Source organism: Blennius ocellaris (genome assembly GCF_963422515.1).
Source record: "Blennius ocellaris genome assembly, chromosome: 1".
NCBI classification, from domain to species: Eukaryota; Metazoa; Chordata; class Actinopteri; order Blenniiformes; family Blenniidae; genus Blennius; species Blennius ocellaris.
The window spans coordinates 22,157,837-22,180,931 of NC_137650.1; the positions used below are offsets into that span (position 1 = coordinate 22,157,837).

A 23,095-nucleotide genomic window follows, 5' to 3' on the forward strand; every position below is an offset into this window, starting at 1 on the left:
GTCTCAAAACTGAAAAAAAAACAACCCTCATCATCCTTCCAATGAACCTGAGGAGTTAATTTTTCATTCTCTAAAGTACACAAAATAATTGTCCTATAAAGGGTTAACTGCAGTACAATACATTTATGGAAGAGAAGACAATCTCAACCTCTCTGTTAATTTATACACACACACACACACACACACACACACACACACACACACACACACACACACAGACAGACAGACAGACAGACAGACAGACAGACAGACAGACAGACAGACAGACAGACAGACAGACAGACAGACAGACAGACAGACAGACAGACATTCCAAATCAAAGACTGAAAAGGCACCAGGGAGCTCCAGCCAATATGCAGATATCCTCATTATCACATCATTAGAGGAAATACTGACAACACAGCTGAGAACGGAAATCCAGGACTTCATGTTGCCTGTCAGAGCACCGCTTTATTATTCTTGTAAGAAAAATAAACTTCTCATTTATATTACAGACACTGGAACGCAGCGTGGCCAAATAAAAGCATCAGTTGGAGTGAAGCTTAATCCAGACTGATGAAGGTAGTCGTGTCGTTTTACTCTCAACAGAAATAAAATGTTGAGTGTCTCAACATTTGCACAGTATGAGCAGGAAGTGTTTCTCTCTCCAATCAAAAGGATACAATTATTAAACTTTTTTTGTTGTTGTTTCATGCTGAACTCAAGATTTTTAAAAAGTATATATATGTACTTTGTATAGTATGTATGTTGTATAGTATACAAAAAAAACTGATTCGAGATAACAAGCTCTTGATGTGAACTGAGGTTTCTAAAACGTGAACATCGACATAAACGTCAGGTTTGGACTCCTACTTAAAAAAAAAAAATTGTGGACTTATTTGCAGGTAAATTCTGTTAATTCGAAAACGGAACTTTTCATTTTCATACATCGTAATTTCAGATCATCACAGCATGAAAACATGCTGAAAGTAAAACAGAAGTCCACCGTTATGGAAAGTAAATCGGATTAAAATCTGCTCAGGAAAGTGAATTGATTCAACGCCATGAGCTGCAAAAGTGCCATAAACCCTGGCACATACATAAAAACGTGTCTGAATGACTCCGCTGGTCCACTATTGTTATTACTGTTTCAGAGCACAAACATTTTTGTTTGTTTGTTTTTTTTTTTATTTCAAATGTCCCGCACATGACCAATCTCACTTCTACGTGTTCAACAAAGCAAAACCACACTAATAACAATAATACAGACAAATCACAACAAAGATGTCACCATCATTAATTCATAGATTATGACAATGCTGTTTCCCCACTTGTATCAAACTGTTTATTTCATCAAATCTAAAGCGAAACCAACTTTTACATAACAATGATGAAATAGGGGTGTAAAATACCGATATCAAAAGCTTTAAAATATATATATTTTGGCAGTTTTTTAGCTGTAGGTTTTGAAATCAAAATGTTTGAGCCTGATGACACGTATTGGTTCCTTTCTGGGTTCTGATATTTAAACTGAAGGTACACATCAACAGGGGGGCAGACGGCAGAGCAGGAGTGTAACGCTCAACTAGAAGGTGTGATTTAGTGACTGATTGCTGGAAGCTGGTGCGGCTGCTGCTGGTTGGACCGGGATGAAACGGACTGGAACGTAACGAGACGGCTTCAGAAACGATTGGCGTTGTATCCCAGTGGGACGGCTCACTCGACTGCTCTACGGCTGCATGAGCAGATGCAGCTTCCGCCGGATGATTTCAGAGTTCATGGTCCACAGGAACTCGGTGAGTCCTCCCGCAAGCAGCTCCTCCATGGGAACAAACTGCAGCACCTGCCGGGCGCCTCCCGGACGCTCGCCGCTGGACCCCTCCTCTCCTAACGTCTGGCTCATGTGGCTCTGGACTTCGGCGAGAATCGGGAGCATTCGGGAAGCGGCTTCGGGGCAGAAGTCGACGCACACCAGCACCGCCCCGACCACGCCGGCGGGCGGCGGACACGTGAACGACACGGAGCGGAAAGAGGCGTGCAGGCAGAGCACGACGGCCGCCGCCACGCGGGTGAGAGCAGAAAACAGAGGGAGCAGCAGGGCGTCCCCGGAGCGCAACGTCTGCAGGGAAGAAGCGAGACAGCCCAGGAGCCGCCGCTGGTACAGCGGCTCCCCGTCGTGCAGCGGGACGCAGCCTCTCGGAGGGAGCGAAGGCTCCGGGGAAAAGGTTAACTCCACGTCCCCAACTTGGTTCCCACAGACGCCCCAAACAGAGCTGCTGCCAAACACCAGACACCGTTTCTTCTTCGTGTTCAAAGCGCCGTCCTCCTTGAAGGCGCAAAGGCCTCCGACCTCGGACAGGAGGGAGGCCGCACAAGCCGCGGGGCAGGAGCCGCAGGGTGGGACCTGGGCGCAGTCTCCGGCCGACTCCACCAGGGCTTCGTTCAAGTGGCTCAGTAATCCCCCCTCGCAGAACGGAGAGTTCCTGACGGCGGGCAGCGCGGCACCGACGACAACGTACCATGAATCCACGTGGCAGGCAGACAGGGGCCCTTCCAGCACGCAGTCGGCGCCTCGGTCCCCGGGGGCGTGCGTCTGGATCCAGGTGGCATGGCAACTCCTCTGAATGCGCTCCCTCCAGCTCAGGGTCTGCAATTCCCGGCGCTCGTTGAAGGAGGCTGTTTGCTTCTTCTGTCCCAGAGGCCGACCCGCCGACACGCTGCAGCAGGCGGGACTCACCGTGTTGCGGGAGATCCAGCGGCTCCGCGGGAGAAAGCTCACCTGCACACAGAAACACCGGCTCAGGCGCCAACTCAACTTTGAAACATCGAAAGGTTAAATGCAATGTTTTTATTAAAAGTGTTTGTGTCATGTCCTAAATATAAAACTTATCTTGGAAATTCTGATCACAAAAAAGCCAAAAATTCAACAAAACTTCAGTTCCCCGCCACAATTAATGCATTTGCACGAGTGACAGAAAGTTGCGGCTTAGATTTTAACATCATCACATCAGACTGGAGAAACGTTCTCAAACACAATTACAAGAGCGTGACGTTTCGCAAAAGAATATTGAATATACGTTTTCCCACTGTGCATCACCGAGGAAAAGAACAAGCCAAAGTCCTACAGTTTTTCCACAAGAATCTTCAGACCGGTCGTCTTATTAGCTTCATTTTTTGGCTAGACAGACATGTGGACCACAATCTCCATCAAAACCGTATTTATTTGAAAACGCATAGAAAAGCAAAAATAATGGAGGGAGAACACTCTTTTTAAAGGTTTTAACTAAAAGCTCACGATGTGACTACAGACCCACATGATAATCACCGAAGTCCTATTGGTTATTGACATGCAGTGTAAAACTAAACAGTTATAAATCAAAGGCTTTTGGGAATTTTCTTTTTTGTGTGTGTGTCTGTGTGTGTGTTTTCATGCTCTAAAACGTCTTACCTGGAAGCGCTGCAGGTATTCGTGAGCCACACAGTCCCTGATGTGGTCGAGCCGCTGCCTCAGCTCCACGCTCATCCCTTTGAAGAGTCGGAGGTTCTCTGTGATCGTCTCCACCTGCAGCGAGTGGAAGTACGTGCACACCTCTGTATGTTGCGTCAGAAACGACTCCGGGATAACGGAACCCTGGAAGAGTGCCTCTCGGTCAGCCATACGCGGTCCGTAGTTGCGGATCAGTTTTGAGAGCAGGGGTCTCACGGCTTCCTTGCCGTCATAGTTCAGACACACGACGTAAACCTCGGAGTTCCCCGCTTTGCTGGTGGCGGGCTTGAAGGCGCTGACAGAGTGGAAACAGCAGGTCAGCAGGTAGAGTAAGCAGACGGAGGAGTGCTCGTACAGGGTGAACATTTTCAGCACGAACGAACCCCCCGGGCTGAGAAGCAGCAGTGCAGCCGTGACCTCGCAGTAATGCAACGACGCCACCAGCGCCTCCTGCTCGTCCGGGTTCTCCTGACAGTCAAAGCTGCCGTCGGCCGTCACCAGGTCGACCCTCCGCATGTTGGACACGAACGCCTGCAGATCCAGCAGGTGCTTCTGGATCATGATGTTCCCCGTGTTGTCGGAGCCAAAGAACCACCAGGGCAGCGTGTTGGCGATCAGCCGGTCGTCGGCAATCGTGGTGCCTCCACCGTTGGCCTCGTGGTACGGGTTGAGAGTGTTGGCGGCCCACACCCAGTCACAGTAACGCGTGGACTCACTGGTTTTGACGTAGTGGTTCAGGGCGGTGATGAAGGCGCCCGGCGCCTCGCACAGATGGACGGTGTTCAGCTCTCCATTTCGGAGCGCCTCCTCCGGGAGAAGGTTGAAGCTTCCCAGGATCTCGTAGAACTTGCACCAAGCCTGGGTGCAGATCTCCGCGTTGGCGGCGGAGCGCACGGCGCCGATCACCTTGCCGGCGCGGTTCGTGGAGTTTGTGTGCTGATGCCAGACCTGGACGTTCTTGTCGCTGAGTCGGTTCTTCACGGCGTTCAGAGACGCTTTCAGCGTCTGCAGGTGGCGGTGTTGCTCTGCCGGGTACCTCAGGCAGACATTTGGGTCGGGGACGGCCCACTCCCCGGTGGACGGCTTCACGTAAGCTCTCGCTTTCCCGAAAAGACCCTGAATCTCAGCCAGTGCTTCGGGGTCGGTCGCCACCATGGTGTCGAAATGCCTGTCGACTTTCCTCCTCGTCCCGCGGCCCGAGCTCATCCTCCACACCTGCGGACACAGCACAGCGTGAGGACCGGGGCGTAAACCGTTCAACGTTCAGATTTACACCAAGGTTCAACTCCGCAACCCCTTTATTTCAGTCTTCATGCACGAGCGGCGTTCCAATTGTTGACTCATTGTGTGCGGTCCTCAGGCGACAGGACAGACTGTAAATACTCGTGATCACCTCAACAGGGTCAAGCCTTTAAAATGTCCACACGAGGCCCTGCAGTAGCCCTTTAAATAACTACACCGCAATCAGCAGTTACGTAAAGAATGGTCCTATCCACAGTCATCAATGCAAAACTTAAATTCCTCTTTGCATTTTAATCATTGTTGATCTGTTCAGCCAAAAAAACAAAAAGAAAGTGAAGAAACATGTAACTAATATATGGATGAAATAGAAGAGTGAGGACTTTCAAGATGACACAAGACAGCATGAGTGAAGCAGCTCCTGTCCAACCCGGAATAATGGCATCATGTCTGTTAGTTTCAGCCAGCTGGTTCTATGCAGATGAATGATCGTGGCGCTTATGCAAACGACTTCAGTCACATCAAATTATTCTGATTGGGTGATGATATAATAAAGGCAACAGACAAAATGGAAACTCCACGAAACTATTGTAAAGTGTTTTGCCGTTGTTAAAAAGCACTGTTAACATTAAATAAGAACAAAACTCAATCAAGTTGTCTGTTAATAGAATATTTGGATTTGGATCTTATGCCTGTAATCCTGAGCAGAATTCCAGGCAACTGGTCCACTTGCTCCGAATAAACTCTCGGGTTTTTGAGTTGAGTGCCAAAGCAGAACATCACACAGCATAAAGACAATATTGAAAAAGAAAATATGTTGGGTTTTTTTTAACTGTCCAGTGATTACATTTGATCTAAATCCAACTGAAAACCTTTAGAACAACACGCCCTTTTTAGCGTCCCTTTTGTCGTGCGAGCTACATAATTTTAATCAAAAATATCAAGTAAATATTCATATTTTGTCTACAACTACTATAATTGTCATACAGCAGTTTTTGTTCCTGCAAATACTTGCATGATAGCAAAGAGACACGTTTGCATTTGAGCAGATATGAAGATATATGTTCTGTGCATAAAATATTAATTCAAGCGTCACAAATTATTTGTCAATATTTGGAAGTCAGAGAAATCCCTCCTAATAAATACATGCCGGGTTGTTTTCCTGGATTATTCTGAGCCGCCGGCTGTGGATGTTTCATATTTCTGTTGCTTATCACATTCTCACTGCAACTCGTGTTCGGCTCCTTCGCTGACGCTAAACAAACAAAACACACCCCCATGTTGAGCCACAATAGTTTTAAGGAGCCGTGTAATTACACAGCGATTTCTGATTAATGACGTAGAAATAATTTACACTCATAATCAAATTAACTGAGCTAATCCTGTGCTTGTGCGCTCATGATTTAGATGACAACACTCTGCAGGAGAAGGTAATTCTCGATTAGTCTGCAGTGACTCGGTGATGAATGGCAATAGGTGGCATAAGGCTAATGAGAGCAAATCCATCAGTTATTTGTAATAAATCACTTCGATAAGCTGTGCTGCTGCTGTAAACAGTTCAGTGGCTTTTCACATGGACGCGGAACAACAAACAACCCAATGATGTCTTTTCTTTTTCAAACTGACTTCAGAGATTCGAGAAGCGCTGCAGAGACTTGAGACGATGGTGTCAAATTTAAGGACACAAGGTGCAGTGTGGGTAGAAAAACGCTTCAGTTGATAAAAAGCACCAAAAAAAACCCATTACATACGTACATACATATATGGTGCATATTTGCATTAGAAATCTAATTATAGGTAAATACGGAAAGTCCACCATTTTAAATTTCTAATCTGTATTTTCAGTCTTTTCAAATAAGGTTTTCCTTTTTCAGCTTCATAGATTTTAACATTTTCTAGTTCCTTATTTTTGAGTTTACAATAATAATGAACTGAAAGTCTTTTCATTGTGGACTGCTGCTCTGGAGTAAACACACACATTAAAGGTCTACAGTCTATACAGACTGACATCTCTACGCTACTGGCTCTCTTTAACTATCTATTGATGCTACTTTCTTTTTTTTTTTTTTACCATATTTTGTATCTAATGTTTATCTTGCACTGTGTGATTTCCTTCTACTATCCCGCTTTGCTGCAGTAACAGTGTCAATTACTCAGTCTGCGAGATCAATAAAGGATTACCTTATCTTGAAAATTGTTTTTCTTCTTCATTCTCAAGAAAGAAAATATTCCCCGGTGAATCCATTAACACAACATTCGATTGGTAGAAGCTCTGCACTGGATTGCGGTTTTGTTTTCACAAAATCTCACATGGGACTCATATGAGCAACGAATGTCTTATTATATTCAATAAAGCCTTCTCACAAAAAAGGCTTGGAAGATTTCCCCCCCCCACATTCCAAGAACATAGCTTTCGGCTTAATTGGTGTCTCAAGAATTACCAGTACGTGTCAACATGCGTGCTCGTCTTTCTCTCGTTGTTTGCTCTGCGATGGACTGCTGACGTGACGAGTTGGATAAACATGCGTAGAACACGGATTCATATTTTGTCCCTCCGAGCTAAAACAAACTTCTCTATACTTCATAAAATGTTGAAGTAATAGATGGTAACTAATTATTTCCTTAAATGTTAAAGGCAGATTGGGCCTAAAAAGACGTCACAGGGAACTGAATAACAGTAAATGTAGCTTTGAACTTTTATGTAACCAAGAAGACAAACACACTTTATAAGAACAGGTACAAAATACGAATTCTGTTCGAGGAGCAGAAACTATATGTATAAAAGAATAATTTCAAGGAGTTAGATATCGTGCCAGTATTAAAGAGAAAATAGTATTTTCACAAAAGGCTCATACAGTTACTCTATAGACAACTAAGCTCTTGATGTAACCACGAACAGGTGAGAGGTAAATAAAAGCACGGCGACAACAGTTACCTAGAATCAGTATCGCCTTCATGAAACTACACGACCCTATTATGTAGAATCTCAGGTGATTGTTCTGAAACTGTGGATTTTGAGGGTTTTGAGAAAGATCAAACTCAATATATATATATATAGAAAAAAATGTGTATATGTAAGTAACTACGTCCAGCCCTGACTTATTACTCTGCATGTTTATATACACTACAGTTCTAAAGTTTTAGAACACTCAAATTTTTCCAGATTTTCATTGCAGTTGAAGTCCCATTAATAGCTTGAAATGGTACAAAAGTAATTGGTGAACTTCCAAAGGTTTTTTGTTTTGTTTTGTTTTGAAGTAATAATGCTTAAAACTAAAAAAAACTAAATTTACATTTACAACATACTGCATGAATGTGTGGTACAGCAGCTGTGCAGCTGCACAGAGGAAAGTACTCCAGAGGGTCATCAGAAAATGGTCGGCCACCTTTTGCTACAAAAGAACTGCACGTTTCCCGCTGCCACAAAAAAAAAAGCCCACAATATCATCAGCTCACACCCTGGACACTCCCTGTTTGAACTGCTGCCAGCAGGCAAATGCTCCAGGACAGGAAAAACAAGAACAAACAGACAAACAGTTTTTACCCCAATGAAGTCACTTCACTTAACGCAACAAAAACCTACTAATGTGCAGTATATTGTATAAGGGACCAGTGCAATGGAACATACTCGTGTGTGTGTGTGTGTGTGTGTGTGTGTGTGTGTGTGTGTGTGTGTGTGTGTGTGTGTGTGTGTGTGTGTGAGTGATGAGAGTATGTTTGTTTCATCCCTCTATTTTTTTAAATATTTTGACAGTTCTTATTTGTACATTTATTGATTTTACGACGCACAGATTTGTTGGCACTGTTTAATCTCATAGCACTGGTGACAATGACAAAGTTTCTATTCTATTCTACATTTCAGAATTTTACACACACACAAAAGGCCTGGGGAACTGCGTGAACTTAAAAGTTGTTCTCCAACAATGGAGGTTGATCAAGCCCTGTAAGTTGGTGCGACTAATGGGTGTTCCAACATTTCCCAATTGTTTACAACCCCTTCTGTATGTATATCATGGTTGAATAGTATTGTACTGCAATAAACAATAGGGGGGGGGGGGGGGGGGGGGGGGCACAAAACAACTGCCACAGCATTCTGCAGCACCATGCAATGCCCTCTGGTATGCACAGTTTAGTCAGGGGTTCATTCTCCAGCTAAAGTATGAGCCAGTACATAATTCCAAGCGATGGCAGAAGTTTTATGGGGTAAACAACAAACTGGCAGGCTTGAAACCATGGTGCCACACATTCAGGAGAACTTCAGCAACTCAGATCATTTCCATGTGGACAGAAACCCACGAGTATCTCCAGATGTTCCATCTGTCAAAGGAGTCAAAAGCCTAAAATGGATTTGATTCATAAATTGATTCCATGATTTTTTTATTTATGCCGTTTTCATTTCAGAGTGAATTAAGGCATCAAACTGAATATTGTTAAAGAAAATACTTTTGGCTGGAAGTGAGTGTGCATTATAAATCATCGTGCTTTTATTTTTTTAAAGATGAGATAAATACTTAAGAAAAAAAACAATTTTAATCCACCGCGAAGCCAATGTAAGGACATGTACGATAGATTGTTTTGTAAAAAACAAAAAAAGAAAATCACAAACGACTTGTCACAGCGAACTTTGCGCACACAATTCTGATCCCGCAGCCGCAGTTAAAACGTTTCAGGTCTGAATCGCTGTTCAACCACCGAATTTACTCAGACTGACGCCGCTGTGGAGAGAAAAATAGAGAGAAACGAGGGTGAAAAAGAGTGAAAACAAACTCACCGGAGTGCAGCGGCAGGAAGTACGGAACTGCCGGATCACGTGACTCGCGATCACACTGCGCATGCACACAAAGCCAAGGGGGCGGGGTCACTCTTAAAGAGGAAGTTCCTCTTCGTTTTAGACCGACCATTAATTTCCAAGTTAAAAATCAAACTTCTATTTTAATAATGTAACAACAGAGCTTGGAGCAGGTTCACTTTGCATTTTAAATGACCAATATTAAAGTCTGCCTCTCATTTTTCAATCATATTTAAAAACACATTTTTCATTGGCTCCAGCAGACGTGTCAGTCCCTGGTTCTGAAGTATGACTTGTTTTCTGTCAGCTTGATACAACAAAAGTGATCATTCTGATGGAAAGGTTGCTCTTCACAACCTGGTTTGATATAATGATATAAAAAAAATACATTCGGTCCAACTGGGAGATTCCCACAGCAAATGTGGGAGGCTTCTGAGCTCCTCGGGGTAAGTCTAACGTTACTCCACATAGCAACAGTTTGGGTAAAAAAAAATTTTTTTAATCTATTTGTTTGAGGCACAAACAAGTTATTTTCATCGTATTGTTTTTTTCAGGTACTCATAAGAATGAATAACAACACTCCCTCTCACCACTTCCATAAGAGTGAGTGACATGTCATTGGCAGAAAAAAAAATGATGTCCATACATCAATGTGCAACAAAGCAGCACTGCTAGATAATGATGCTTGTTTGTTTGTCTGTTGAGCTATGAATGCTTTAAGATGGTAAACTTGACCTCCCCAACTGGTAACAAGTTGCAAGCACAGGCTTAAAATACCTTGGGCGACATGACAAAACAAAAATCCAGAACATACGTAACATTTATGAATGTTTCCAGCAAGTTTAATCTATACCACATAGATAGTGCTCACAGACATATTTAATGACAAAGTCTGTAATGACAAAGCAAGACATTAATGGTTTTTTTAAATCTGTTTATAAGTGAAATGGAAATATACAAATGAATGTACACGAATTAAAAGTAGCTTCTATTCCGTAATATAAACATACAGAAATATAGAAATACTTTTGTGTTGTTGAGCAATAAGCACTGATGAGTGGTACTATTGGTGTTGGCTGGGACAATATAAATGATTGAAGTAATAAATCAATATGCTGTTCTTGTTCCTGACAATATCACGCGCTGGTTGTCTATCTGTTGTTGACTGGCAATACCTCATTAGAGATTTTGTTGTATTCAATATTAGCACAGCCGAAATTATCTTTGACTGAAACGTAGATGTTTTGATATTCAATACGCCACTCCTCATGTGATATTGGTTCATCGGTTGCTCTCTTAATTTCACTCATATTTTCTGACACAATTATGTTTTCTTTTTCTCTAATGTGTAGAAGAGTGTAAGTGTATAATTGGATGGGTAACCGATGGATGGATGGATGGATGGATGGATGGATGGATGGATGGATGGATGGATGCTGTAGTATTCAGATTGTCTTGCTGTGGCTGAGCTTAGCGTGTGTTGCAGTGGTGGAATAAACTGTGATCCTTCATTCCTCTGATTTGCTTGTGTATGCTTCGTCCCAGGCAGATGATCCATGGTGACCTGATCTGTGTCATTGTGTTATGTAATTATTAGGGCTTTCTGAAGTGTGAGCTGATGAAAACTGACTTTTGAAATGTTGCGATTTAATGGCATGAGCTTAACATGCTGTAACGCTTGGGGCTGTATCAATGCATTTGTTTGTTTGTTTTTTTTCCCCCCCTTATCCCAGTCTGCGTTGCAAAGATTATACATACACTGCTTATACATTGACAATTCAATCTTGAGGATGAAAATGTGAAGAAAAAAAAACAAAAAAACAAAACAATCACAGAGACAGTGAGTCTCATTAATAAATAATGGGCCTTTGGGATATATAACTGCAATTAGGATTCCCTAAGATGGGTGGTGCAAGCATATTGCAGCTATAACGGTGACGTCTCTTGTAATATTAATATGTGCATCATGGTGTTATTTTTCTATTTGTGTGCTAATGCTCCTGCTGTCTATTTGCAACCTCCTGCAGGTGGAAGAGACCAATCAATTCAATACAGCTTTCAAAGAGGTGGGAGTAGAATAAGAATGTGTGTGGATTAAGACGATTATTCTATAAAAGCATAACTCATTTAAAGATTATAGCAGCAGTAATACACTGTGTTGAAAACTGTGTCTGGAATAATTCAATCAAACTGTATCTCATGAGTCCTTATATGTGAGTTCCAAAACTGAGATCACAATAATATTGTGATTTCCGCATGACGTTGTGAAAATGTAAAGATAATTTACTACAAAACTCTCTTTTTTTATTATTATTATTATTTTTCAATTGTAGGTCATTTTATTGTTGAAAAAAGTCTGCTTTTATTTGGGGGAAAAAACTAAAGATAGGAGAAACCCCTCTGAGTTAAACCAAAAGTGCTGGTCAAGCATAAACCAGCAGATTTGTTATATTAATTTGCTCAAGCACATATTCATTACTGCACGGACGGAGTCTGGATTGCCAGAGGATGAGCAAGGGGTCACTGCATATGGGAGAAGTTAAAAAAGAGAAAGTTGACTGAAGTTTGTGGCAACATAAATCGAAAATTATCTCTCTTATTCCAAAGAATAGCTTCAGTAAACCTCCAGAAGCTTGAGAACAATCTTGTTCATGCTTCCCAAAAACTGTATTTTTAAGAAACAAAAAAAACTATTTGGATACACAAGTTTATAACAGAATTTCTATAAAGCGTTTTTAAGAGCCAACAAAGAAGTTAAAATAAATAATAAATGAGAAACTAAAGTTTGGCGGTTGAGTTTACGATATTCAAATGACGTGCAGCAAGATATATATCACAGTAGATATCAAACAGATTAGGGCTTGAAAAGTCACATGTGACTGTAAAAAAAAATGTGCACTGCCAATGGAAAAAGAGACAGATGGACGCATACTGTTTGTGCTTTTATTCCTAAAGGGCATCCACAATGAAATCCCCTCTAACGTTCTGCTCACCAATGGGTCTCCTTTGACACAAAGAAGGTATAGAGACACTTTAGAAATGGTCACGTCAACTAAAAAAAAACTAAAAAAAACCTAACAGGAATGCTTTGGAGAAACTATATGTCTCATCACCACAATACTGCTGCCACGCACAAGAACATTTAAATTAGCACTTTATAACCTGCAAACTAATATGGAAAAAAAACAAGTGCTTCCCTCTTCCATCGTGTCGCCGCATTTTGCCTCAGTTATTTAAACAAAATGTATTAATAGCTTGCAAAGAAGATGTAACCTTTTCTAACCCCTCAAGAAATGAAATGTTCAGATGTAATGGCGCACTGGAGCGCCTCGATATTCATCTTCCAAAATTAAATTAGGAAAATAGCCCACATGCCAAGGACAAAACACTGATGCTACAGATACAGTGCTTCTGCTGTTTTTCCTTCGAGACGTGCATGGCTCTCATCTTCCCTGTGAATGCACTCAAAGAGCTTATTCAGATGATGTGTCTTTGTTTATCTGTGTGTGCAGCACATTAAACTGCTCAATGTAATTAGCCTGTTTCTGATGGTCTGTAGATCTTACAGACTTCTGCTTATGTTAAACACAAACTGGAAGTTTAATAAGTAATCCCTTTGAAAAGAAAAGGAAAAAAAAACCATCTACAATGTGTGATGATGTGAACTGTAAAAAAAATTATCAAAACATTTGCGTTATTTGTCAAATTTCTTTTACAACAGTTCCCATTTCAGCTTAACGTCTCAGCTTAACAGATGATAGAGTAAAGACAACTTACTGAACAGTTAAATGTGAGTAGAGATTCCTCAGTAGATATCTCAATAAAGGATTCACTGATGTTATGCGCTTTGTACATATGAGATGAAAGTCCAAACCTAATTCAAGATGGACTGAGAAAAACTGGAAAAAACTATTTTAGTTGTGCAAATTCTGCCTCTGTACATACATATAGTGCATCAATCACAACAGGAAAGCATTGAAGTGCAGCAGTGTGAAGTAGTCTGCCGACCACTCGTGATTCTAATATGTTGGTTCTGTTTGAACCGCTTATTGTTGCATCCAGTGCGAGCGACCTTCGACTCATCGCCCCCAATTCTTTTGGAATTGGGTTCGATCACTCAGATTTTAAAAGCGAAAGAGGTCGGGTGTGAGGTTGTTTGTTCAGACACATAGAAGGTGACGTAGGCCTCTCCTTCACCTGAGCTCATTGTCACTGCAGCGATTGTCCTCCAGAGTTCAACCCAGAGGTCAGAGATCTACTGTCGCCGATCCAATAAAAGCTGAGCAGCTGAATGATGGACACATGTTATCTCCATTATTACAATCGCAGCCTGCTGGTCATGACCTTGATGCGTATAAAAAGAAGGTCAAGCTCAAACATGCACACAATAATGTCATACATGCTGTGTACTGCTTAACACACACAGTAAACACACACACAGTTACATCATTGACCTCGACTGGAGGCAGGAAGAAAGTCAGAAAACTAACACTCGTCTGCAAATTAAACCGAAGTGAGGGTTTTTGTTGTTTTTTTTAATTTTTTTATAAAATTCTGAACACAAAAGACATGAGTTAAAGATTACAATCGCTGTAGGGATGAGGGGAAACCATGCACACACGCACAGCGACACAAAGCCATCTGCTTTCATCGCTGCTGAAGCTCTTATCAGGAACAATTAAACGTTTTAAAGAGACGCTGTCGCAAATTACCATTCAATTAATTAGCACCGCAAGAAGCCTACATTACAAGTAATCATTCAGTAAAGAAAGTCGCTACAGGGGACAACATAATAATGAGAGCTGGAAATTATTTTTCCACAGGCCATGGAAAATGAAAAGATAATCTAATGCTGGGAATAATGGATGATTTGAGCCATGCTGACGGCGTCACAGTAGAGATGTAAGTGTGGGTCTTGTGGCTCCCTCGGTCTGTTCAAACCAGACTGGAAAGATCAAGAACCCTGAGATGGATTTCATTAAAGTCTGCTCAGACACCCGGGATAATTAAAACTTTGGTGAAAGGGGAAATCCTGACGTTCCATTCAACACCACCCACTAATTGTAGATTTCATTTGTCTCAGGAAACACCTCACAGGCAGTCTGTGAAAATCATTCTGGCACTTGAGATCACCTGAGAATGTTTGCGCCATGAGGCTGAATGATTCATTTGAAATGTTGAGATGTATTTAAAATCTAAATCCTGGGCCTTTAAATAGATCATCCATGCATCCATTGCCATTAATATTTATCACTGTTCATTTCATTTCACTATTCAATTCAGGGTCAGTGGGGGCTGGAGCCGATGTCAGCTTAAACAGAGAGGGGGGGGGGGGGGGGGGGGGGGGGGGGGGGAGACACACTAGCAGCAATGAGCACCGCTTCACCTAAAATGCATAGGGAGGAAGTCAAAGTACTAAAAGAGAAAATGAAAATTCCCACACAGAAAGTCCCCAGTCTGACTTGAACCAGGGATCCCTCATTGACAGTTGACAGCACAAACCGGCTATAATCAGAACAATTTCGGAGGATATCGTTTATCCTGTTCCACTACTCCACTGTAAAAATAATGTCGACCGAATAATTTGCAGCCGTTCTTTGGGTTCGGCTACAATCACTCTGGCAGGCCGACAGAGGAAGACGGACAAAAATAGTAAACGTGTGCAGCATGTTTCATTTGACTCATGGATAAATTCAATACATAACTATAGAATGTACAAAGTCGAATCCAAGCTCAGGTTTACATCTGGCATTAACATTGGAGGTTATTATGAAAATCTGACGACACGCAAACGCTATAAAAGGCATTAGTTCACACCTCCAGCAGGCTTTTATTATACATATGATTTTTCTTTTCTTTTTTTTTTTTTTTTAAATGTGTCATGAAAAAGAAATGTTTTATTTGTGTAATTAGTCCAGGAGCATATGCTTTATCTGGTGCTACGATATCTTCTTGTTGTCAACTCTGAAAGGTCACGGGGTTAGTGCAAGGGTTAGATTTCTTGCAAATTGTAACCACTAATGCGGACTTCATCAATCCCCTCGTCATAAAGCTCAATGTTTAAAGGGACCTCCTTATTATCAGACTTTAGCTTTGGCAGGATGACATGGAAGGGGATACTATGTTAAGATGAATATGAAATGCATTAATTCTTTGTTCCGAGGAATTGAACACAATGGAAACAGCTTTTTTTGAATAGTGTTTCTATGTTCCTGTGGGAAAAAAATCGACTTATATATTGCATTTGTATGTGCGTGCGTGCGTGCGTGCGTGCGTGCATTCCTAAAGATACACTGGAGACCCATCCAGGGTTTACACTTCCTTGGGCCCAAGTCAATTGGGGTCAGCTCAAGTCCCCCTGCAACCACACGTTGAGATAAAGTGTGAGAAGATGAATGGTACACTTGGAACTTAGACTGAACATTTTATAGGGCGTGTAAGTATACAGTATATTTAATTTTTAAACGGAACAAAATTCATGGCAAGACATATTCGAACAACGCACTCCTATTAATCTCAACACTTATGGGTGCTTTCAGGGAATTCACACTGGAGCTCTTCACTGATCAGATCGCCAAAGATGCATGGGAACACCAGGTGTGTAGCTCTATTTTAAAGGGGAAAATAGTTTAAAAAGCATTTCATGGACAGGCGACAGAAGCGTTATAGAGTGTTGTTGAGTGCTGGTAACTGCACTGCAGGATGTTTGCAGCTTTTTGTGATTTTCCAAGGATGTCTTCCCCTCTTGCATTTCATGGGTTTAGTCATTTGGCCAGCAGGTCAAAACATAATCCCACAGCCTAACACAAGCAGAGTATCACGGTTTGAGGTTTTCCCGTAAGGGCATTAATGCTGCACGAGATGAGAAAATCTATTAGCCTACATAGCCACTGATAAGGAGCGGCTCTGTATTTCTACATGGTCTATTTTTCAACCAAAGTCATTTTAATTATGTGTGTTCCGACAGATAAGTGCTGTGTGTAAGCCTCCTGCATTTCAGAGATGTTTGCATGCCTCATATGTTGAAATTAAGGAGAGCCTTGCAGGCGCAGATACAACAGCACTCAAGTTCTCAATTTACTATAAATCATTACTCACTTGTCAACAACTGTGTGTGTGTGTGTGTGTGTGTGTGTGTGTGTGTGTGTGTGTGTGTGTGTGTGTGTGTGTGTGTGTGTGTGTGTGTGTGTGTGTGTGTGTGTGTGTGTGTGTGTGTGTCATCGCTCCTTTAAGGTTGAAGTCAATAAACAATAAATATTTGGCATACCTCAGCCATCAATTTCTGCTCAATGAAAGCTGCAGATTTATATCAGCGCTGTGACTCAGGCACAGTGGAGGCAAGTGGAAAAGAAAACTGGGCAACGTGAGGAAAAGATAAGAACTGTACATTTAAAACCCACACAAATGTCTCCACATTTTTTTTTTTTTTATATCCTGGTTGATATGAACATACATTTCAGGGACAATGGATGCAGCTGTTTAGATTTAAAAAAATAGAACATTTCCCAGCTCAGTCGACTAAGGCATGCCATTATCATGTCGAAATTATCACTGGGAGCAGAATCACCAAGATAAGTCCCATATTGTCTTCTCTTATCTGAGTTTGTAATACGCAGTAGCACACGTGTGAATGGAAAGCACATAAATAAATAAATAAATAAATACATAATCTTGTGAGTGGTGCAATGCTGCCCCCTGCCAGTGTTTAGGAAATCCAAGCGAAGGCCTAAACAGACATAGAGTAGAATAATAATTACAGTGGCATCCTAAATAATACAAAATATGTGTTTTCAAACATAGTTTTATACACAGTAATTGAACGTTGTTGTTTTTTTACATGAATTAAACACAAAAACATTAACATTTAGGACACAAAAACATTACATTCTGACATCAAAAATGGATAAATGGATAATAAATTCACCTGGGGGGGAAAAAAAGCATCTGTACAAATGCAGATTTTGTGTCATCCGAATCAGAAGAGCGTCACTGTAAAGTAGGAGCTGCTGATTGTGCTGTTATTGAAGAAATAAGTCAGATTTTGTCAAAAATCTCCATCACGGCGATGGTGGTGCTCTGCCCGAAGATGAAGGCTCCGACCACGACTGTTACGACGCCCCAAACTGTTAAAATGGGCCTGTAACAAACAAAATCATGGAATCAGGAGACCTGGCCGTGCAGGTGGGATCCAACAATCGGTGACATTTTAACTGGATAAATAAGTGTCTTCAAAGTTTGTGACATTGTATGAAATGTGAAAGAAAAAAAAGGTTGTAAAAATCAGAATATCGCATTTACCAATTTTTCCAGTTGGAGACGATGGTCTTTAATTTGGTCTAAAATACTGTACATGTATACAAAATACTGCATGAGACTTTACGTCCTACTGGCTGGAATAACTATTATGTTTTGCACACGGTTACTGTTTAAAACAGTCGACTTGGAAATTCATTCATACGTGACACTGAACAGTGATTCCACACTCACTTGACTCTTGCAGGGACATTTTCATTCTGCATAGTAAACACCAAGCAAAGACCTGCAACACACAGAAATAAAGAGTCCAAATGATCATAAATATGGGGTAATTCTCCAATTTCTAATTATTTAATTTTATCTCCATCATTATCTCCATTTAGTAATTCAATGATAAATCCACTATAGAATCTTTCTATATAGTAAATATTGTAGTGAAACTACCAGTGGAAAAGACACTTAATGCCAAAAAGAAGAATGCTGGACATTCTTAGCAAGTCAACTTAAATTGCTGTAAACCTGCTTTCATACAAACAGGATTAAACATTTTACAAAGAACAAAAAGCACAATATTAAAGTTACTCCTGCAATGAAAACCTGTTTTGTCTATTGGTCAATTTGAGAAAAACACCGTTGTTGAGACGTGCTTCACTTCACTGGAGTTTCCATTACAGCTGTAAACAAGTGGCTAAAATGTTTTCAGCATAACAACCATTTGAAAATGATTAATTTCATCATGACTGTTGGATCTGTTTATTTCAATGGCACTAATTCACATTTGCACTCGGCCATTAAAAACAGCTTGCTTAGTTTACATCATGAGAAAGAATTACAGTCTCATATTAAATCTGATATTAAAAGAAAACCGCCACAGTGACAAAAGTTACTCCGTGAGTTCCCGTGAGCCTGAAAGTGACTCTTCCACATGTGAAAGTGCAAGACTGTGGTGACAACTTTGTTCATACCAGGAAAGATGAAGATGAAGAAGGCACTGATTCCTCCAATGACGCTGATGACGTCGCCCATGTCAGGGACGAACATGGCAATGAGCAGAGTGAAGGTGATCCAGAGCACGGTCAGAACCACTCTGCAGCGGCTCTCAAACGAGTGAGTGACAATGCCCCGCCGACGCCTCTGAACCCGTAACATCAGGTTGAGGATGACAGATCTGTTTAACACAAAGACGTAAAAAAAAAAAATGCACAATGTTGAAAGTGACAATCAGTTAAAAATCTGCAAGTGCATTGGCGGTTGGGGGTCAATAATAGGAGGAAAATGAGTGCACTTTCCACACGTAACATGCTGCTCAAAATGCTACACAAGGAAGAAGAGGACTGATGAAGGCAGGATAAAGTAAGCAGGAACAATGATGAGATAGGAAGAAGAGCTGCTGAGACCGAAGATGTAAAAGCCGCCACAGAAACCAAAGAAATCATGGCACCGGGGCAGAAAGCTGCAACGAAGGCCATCAAAAGGGGACGCCACACCAAAAGGTAATGATTTACCCACAAAATATCTGCTTGCTCTGTTAAAAGCACCTAGAAATGACCCGTATTGTAGTTGGTGCTACATCGATAAAGTCGAATAGAATAGAATAGACTAGAATAGAATAGAATAGAATAGAATTTTGTAACAGGCACAACTGTTTTAAGTTTTATGAATATAAACAACATCTCCATCCAAAGGAGACTTACCTCCCCAGAAGAAGAATAATAGGATAGATGGTAATAATTGATATTCCGAAAAGTAATCTGGAGATGATCATGACCACGTCGTTGCCAGGATATGACATCAGAATGTCTGAGGCAACGGCTCGCCCGAACGTCATGAAGCCGTACACACCTGAAGAGGCAGAGAGCAGATAGACGCATGAGGTCTGCTGACCGGCACGGCCTCAGCAGAGCCTGCAGGCTCAGAAGTGAACTCACCGGTCAGAGTGTAGATGAGCAAGCAGAAAAACATGGAGAGGACAGAGATGACCACCCAGTGGAGCAGCTTCTGGTTCTCCATGCTGCTGTAGATTGCTATGCAAGCTTCATGACACTGCAAACATACACACACACACACACACACACACACACACACAACCAGGTTTGAAAGGCAACCTCTGTCCAAGACAAGCTCCCTTAAGTAAATGTGTTTTACTGTGGATGGTTTTGCCTCCATAAGAAAAATGCCTCAACTACAGTTTGGCTCTACAGGTTTTACACCTTCATTCAAATAATCTTGTGCATTAATGGTTTGCAAAGTAATACAAGAGGTCCAGAGGGTATTAAAGCCCTGGGTTTGACTTTTTCAGGTTCATTCCTACCTGGAAACCAAAGCAAATAGTTGGAACGACACTGAACATTGATGCCCATGAACTGACGCTGAAACACACACATGCACAAGTTGGGACATTTATATGGTGAAACCTGGAGTCACTGAGAAAGAAAGAAAGAAAGTAAGTGAGCCACTGACCCTTGGCTGTGCTCCGGGGTTATAATGGCCGTGTGGCTGTCCATCAGGTAATATTTGACGATGACTGCCACACACAGATATGTCGCTGCCAGCGTCCCCAACACACTGCCATGAAGAGAAACCCATGAACAACACTGAGCAGGATGTCACTGATGACCACACGTGAGTGCCGCCGTGTACCTGGTGTATTTCTGGATGCCAATTTCTTTCGGGATGGAAAGTGGCAGGATGATGACGAGGCACATGATGAAGAGGGCAAACCTTTGGTCGGTGTACCAGTAGTAGGGCATGTCTCCCTCACTGGACCCCGTCACGGCCTCATATAAAGAAATACACACTGCAGAAGCAGGAGCATGAACTCGAGTGAATGCTGTTGCTATGGTCACACATAGAGGCAAAATAAATAGCACAACAACACAGAACAATAATCTTTACATCTTGTAAAATATCTACTTTCATAAAGGTTGCGTTTCCACTTAGCAAACTTTCGGACTGCAGGGTTTGTGTTTCTATAATGGTCAAATTAATGTCTTGGTGTATGAAGGTAATGGATGATGAGCATATCTGTGAGTGTTTTTTCAACTTTTTTTCCTTGAAAATGTTTTTTGCAGGCCTTCATCTTGACTCCACACAGAGGGCTTTTCTTTTGTTAGACTCAATTTATTTATAATTTTTTTTTTTATTTCAAACACAGCAAAAACAATGGAAAATTCTGAGATTTTTTTAATATGAGCAAAATGGACAAATGGTTTTTTGTTCGAAATAAAAACTTGGAAATGTAGTTTCAATATTTAGAATGATCTAAAAATGTCATTGTTGTTGTTGTTTAATTGTTTTCATTGGTGAAACTTGAAGAAAATACATAATAAACGAAATGCTAAAAACCAGAATGTATCAACTGACAGAAACAGGCATAATTTTCGTTTCCAAAAATAGATACAACATTTTTGGGTATCTCAAAGAAAATCCCAATCTGTATTACTTTTCTGTTCTTTCTTGTGCATATGAATAATTATATATTCAGTCACATTTGTTAAGGTAAAATAACAACTGTAAGTGACAATATAAAAGAGGAGCACATTGTGGCTGTTTGCAGTTGTTGTCCTGTCTCTGCACATCTCAATGTTGTGAATGTATCATTACAATAAAATGTGTTGGATCATGTCAAGCTAGGATTGTGACCAAAAGACAAATATGTGCTCACATTTCTCAAGCTGGTCTTGGATCACCACCAGGAAGGCGACGCTAATCATGAAGAGGTTGAAGCAGAAGCAAACTTCACAGAGTTGCCCCACGGCTTGTCCGCACACCTCTCTCACCACATCCTGGTACGTCTTCTGCCTGCTGACCGATGACGCGTAGCCCAGGATGACCAGGCCACTGATGAGGAAAACCAGAGACACCTGGAAGAACAAAAAAAAAAGTGAAAGTCGAAGCGAAGAAAGGGAGGAAGGCTCCTCCACGTCCCACGTCACCTGAAGGCTCGTGGAAAAAGAAGATACCTCGTCCCAAACGGGAGCTTGCTGTTCATACCATCATCACTGCCATCAAACGGTCTCCAACCAAACGTCAAATCGATTTTATATTCTTCATCAATGATGTTAAAATGTCTTGAGCATTTCAAATAATTGCATGAAGAATGCTGCCATGGCATATTAGCACCTTAATGCCACAAAACACATTGCAAAATATATTAAATGTGCTATAAAGTATGTTGTATTTTCAGCAGCACGTATCACAGTGAACTGTAGCTATACTACAAAACAGAGACCAAAGCATGTGACTGGAGTCACAATCCGAAACACCCTGCAGGACAAGTTCTTTGAAAGCTCACAGTGATCAATCTCTGACAAAAGGCCTATTTGGGGACAGTCAGATGCGGGGCAGAGACAGTTCAGGCCTTCACCCAACCTGGAAGCTTCATTAGAGCTCACCTGTGAAAAGTAGTGCACCTCTTTCGCACAGAGGAGAGAGACGGGGACAGTGAAGTCGAGATACAATAGATGTCCTTTAATGATCTCAGCATTACTTTGTTACAGTAGAGAACTGCGATAAAATAGAAATACAATTATCTAATGGATATAGGGGAAATACAATGACCTAGAATAAACTGTAAAGAGTGTGTGCAGAGACGAATTAAGAACAAACAATTAATGTCATTTAAATGAATTTCCAGAAATTGTAAACTTTTCCCAGAACAAACGTGACTGAGTAATGTTACATACTGCAACATGTATGAACAGGCTGACGGAAAAAGCCCCAAAAAAACAACAACAACAATAACAACGCTGCAAGCCATGTTAACATCACACGTATAAGAGTGGCATTTTCACACACAAAATTATTCTGTTAATGAATTTTCCACTGCGTGTTTCCATTACTCATGTCGAGGAGTACCTCGGGGACTAAAGAGGGCAAAGACTCACCAGCTCCACACTGATGGCGGTGTTCACTCCGCCCGCCTTCTCAAAGGCCCATGGGAAGTTGAGGAGTCCAGCTCCCAGCGCCGACTTCAGCATGATGAACACCGCCCCGAAAGAACCGAGCCGCGGAGGATCTGCGTGGGATGCAGACCTGGCCAGCAGGCTGATGCTCTCTCGGGCCAGTTCTTCCATGATCCCAGAACCAGCTTCACCCACCAGTCAGTCGCTCTTGTGATCAAAGTAATGTGTAAAGCACCACCTTTTGTGTGCAGGAGGTGATGTGTGTGTCTGCTCACAAAGGAAACCCAGTGAGCGGTAAAACCGTGAGATTATATAGACGTTCTGCACGTGGTCGCACAACCAACGTGGTCTAATTGGACTTCTGGGCATTAAGCATTTCTCTCTGAGGTGACACATTACACACTTAAGTGAGTTTGTTTGCTCAGTGCACCAGTGGAGGCG

General features: G+C 41.6%; 2 protein-coding genes across 2 annotated transcripts; both read right to left on the minus strand.

Moving 5' to 3' along the window:
- Positions 1-633: 633 nt before the first annotated feature.
- cmtr2 (cap methyltransferase 2) lies at positions 634-4,672 on the minus strand (the record flags this gene model as incomplete). Its single annotated transcript, XM_080495260.1, has 2 exons — positions 634-2,758; positions 3,428-4,672. 2 exons carry the CDS (start codon positions 4,670-4,672, stop codon positions 1,709-1,711), a joined length of 2,295 nt encoding a protein of 764 aa, XP_080351386.1. The 3' UTR covers positions 634-1,708.
- A 12,856-nt stretch (positions 4,673-17,528) lies between these two features.
- On the minus strand, positions 17,529-22,825 carry slc38a8b (solute carrier family 38 member 8b; the record flags this gene model as incomplete). The annotated part of the gene is made up of 10 exons (XM_080497689.1): positions 17,529-17,631; positions 17,982-18,033; positions 18,716-18,918; positions 19,445-19,592; positions 19,679-19,793; positions 20,062-20,119; positions 20,211-20,315; positions 20,391-20,547; positions 21,415-21,613; positions 22,637-22,825. The coding sequence occupies 10 exons, from the start codon at positions 22,823-22,825 to the stop codon at positions 17,529-17,531; spliced, it is 1,329 nt and encodes a 442-aa protein (XP_080353815.1).
- Between the last annotated feature and the right edge of the window lie 270 nt (positions 22,826-23,095).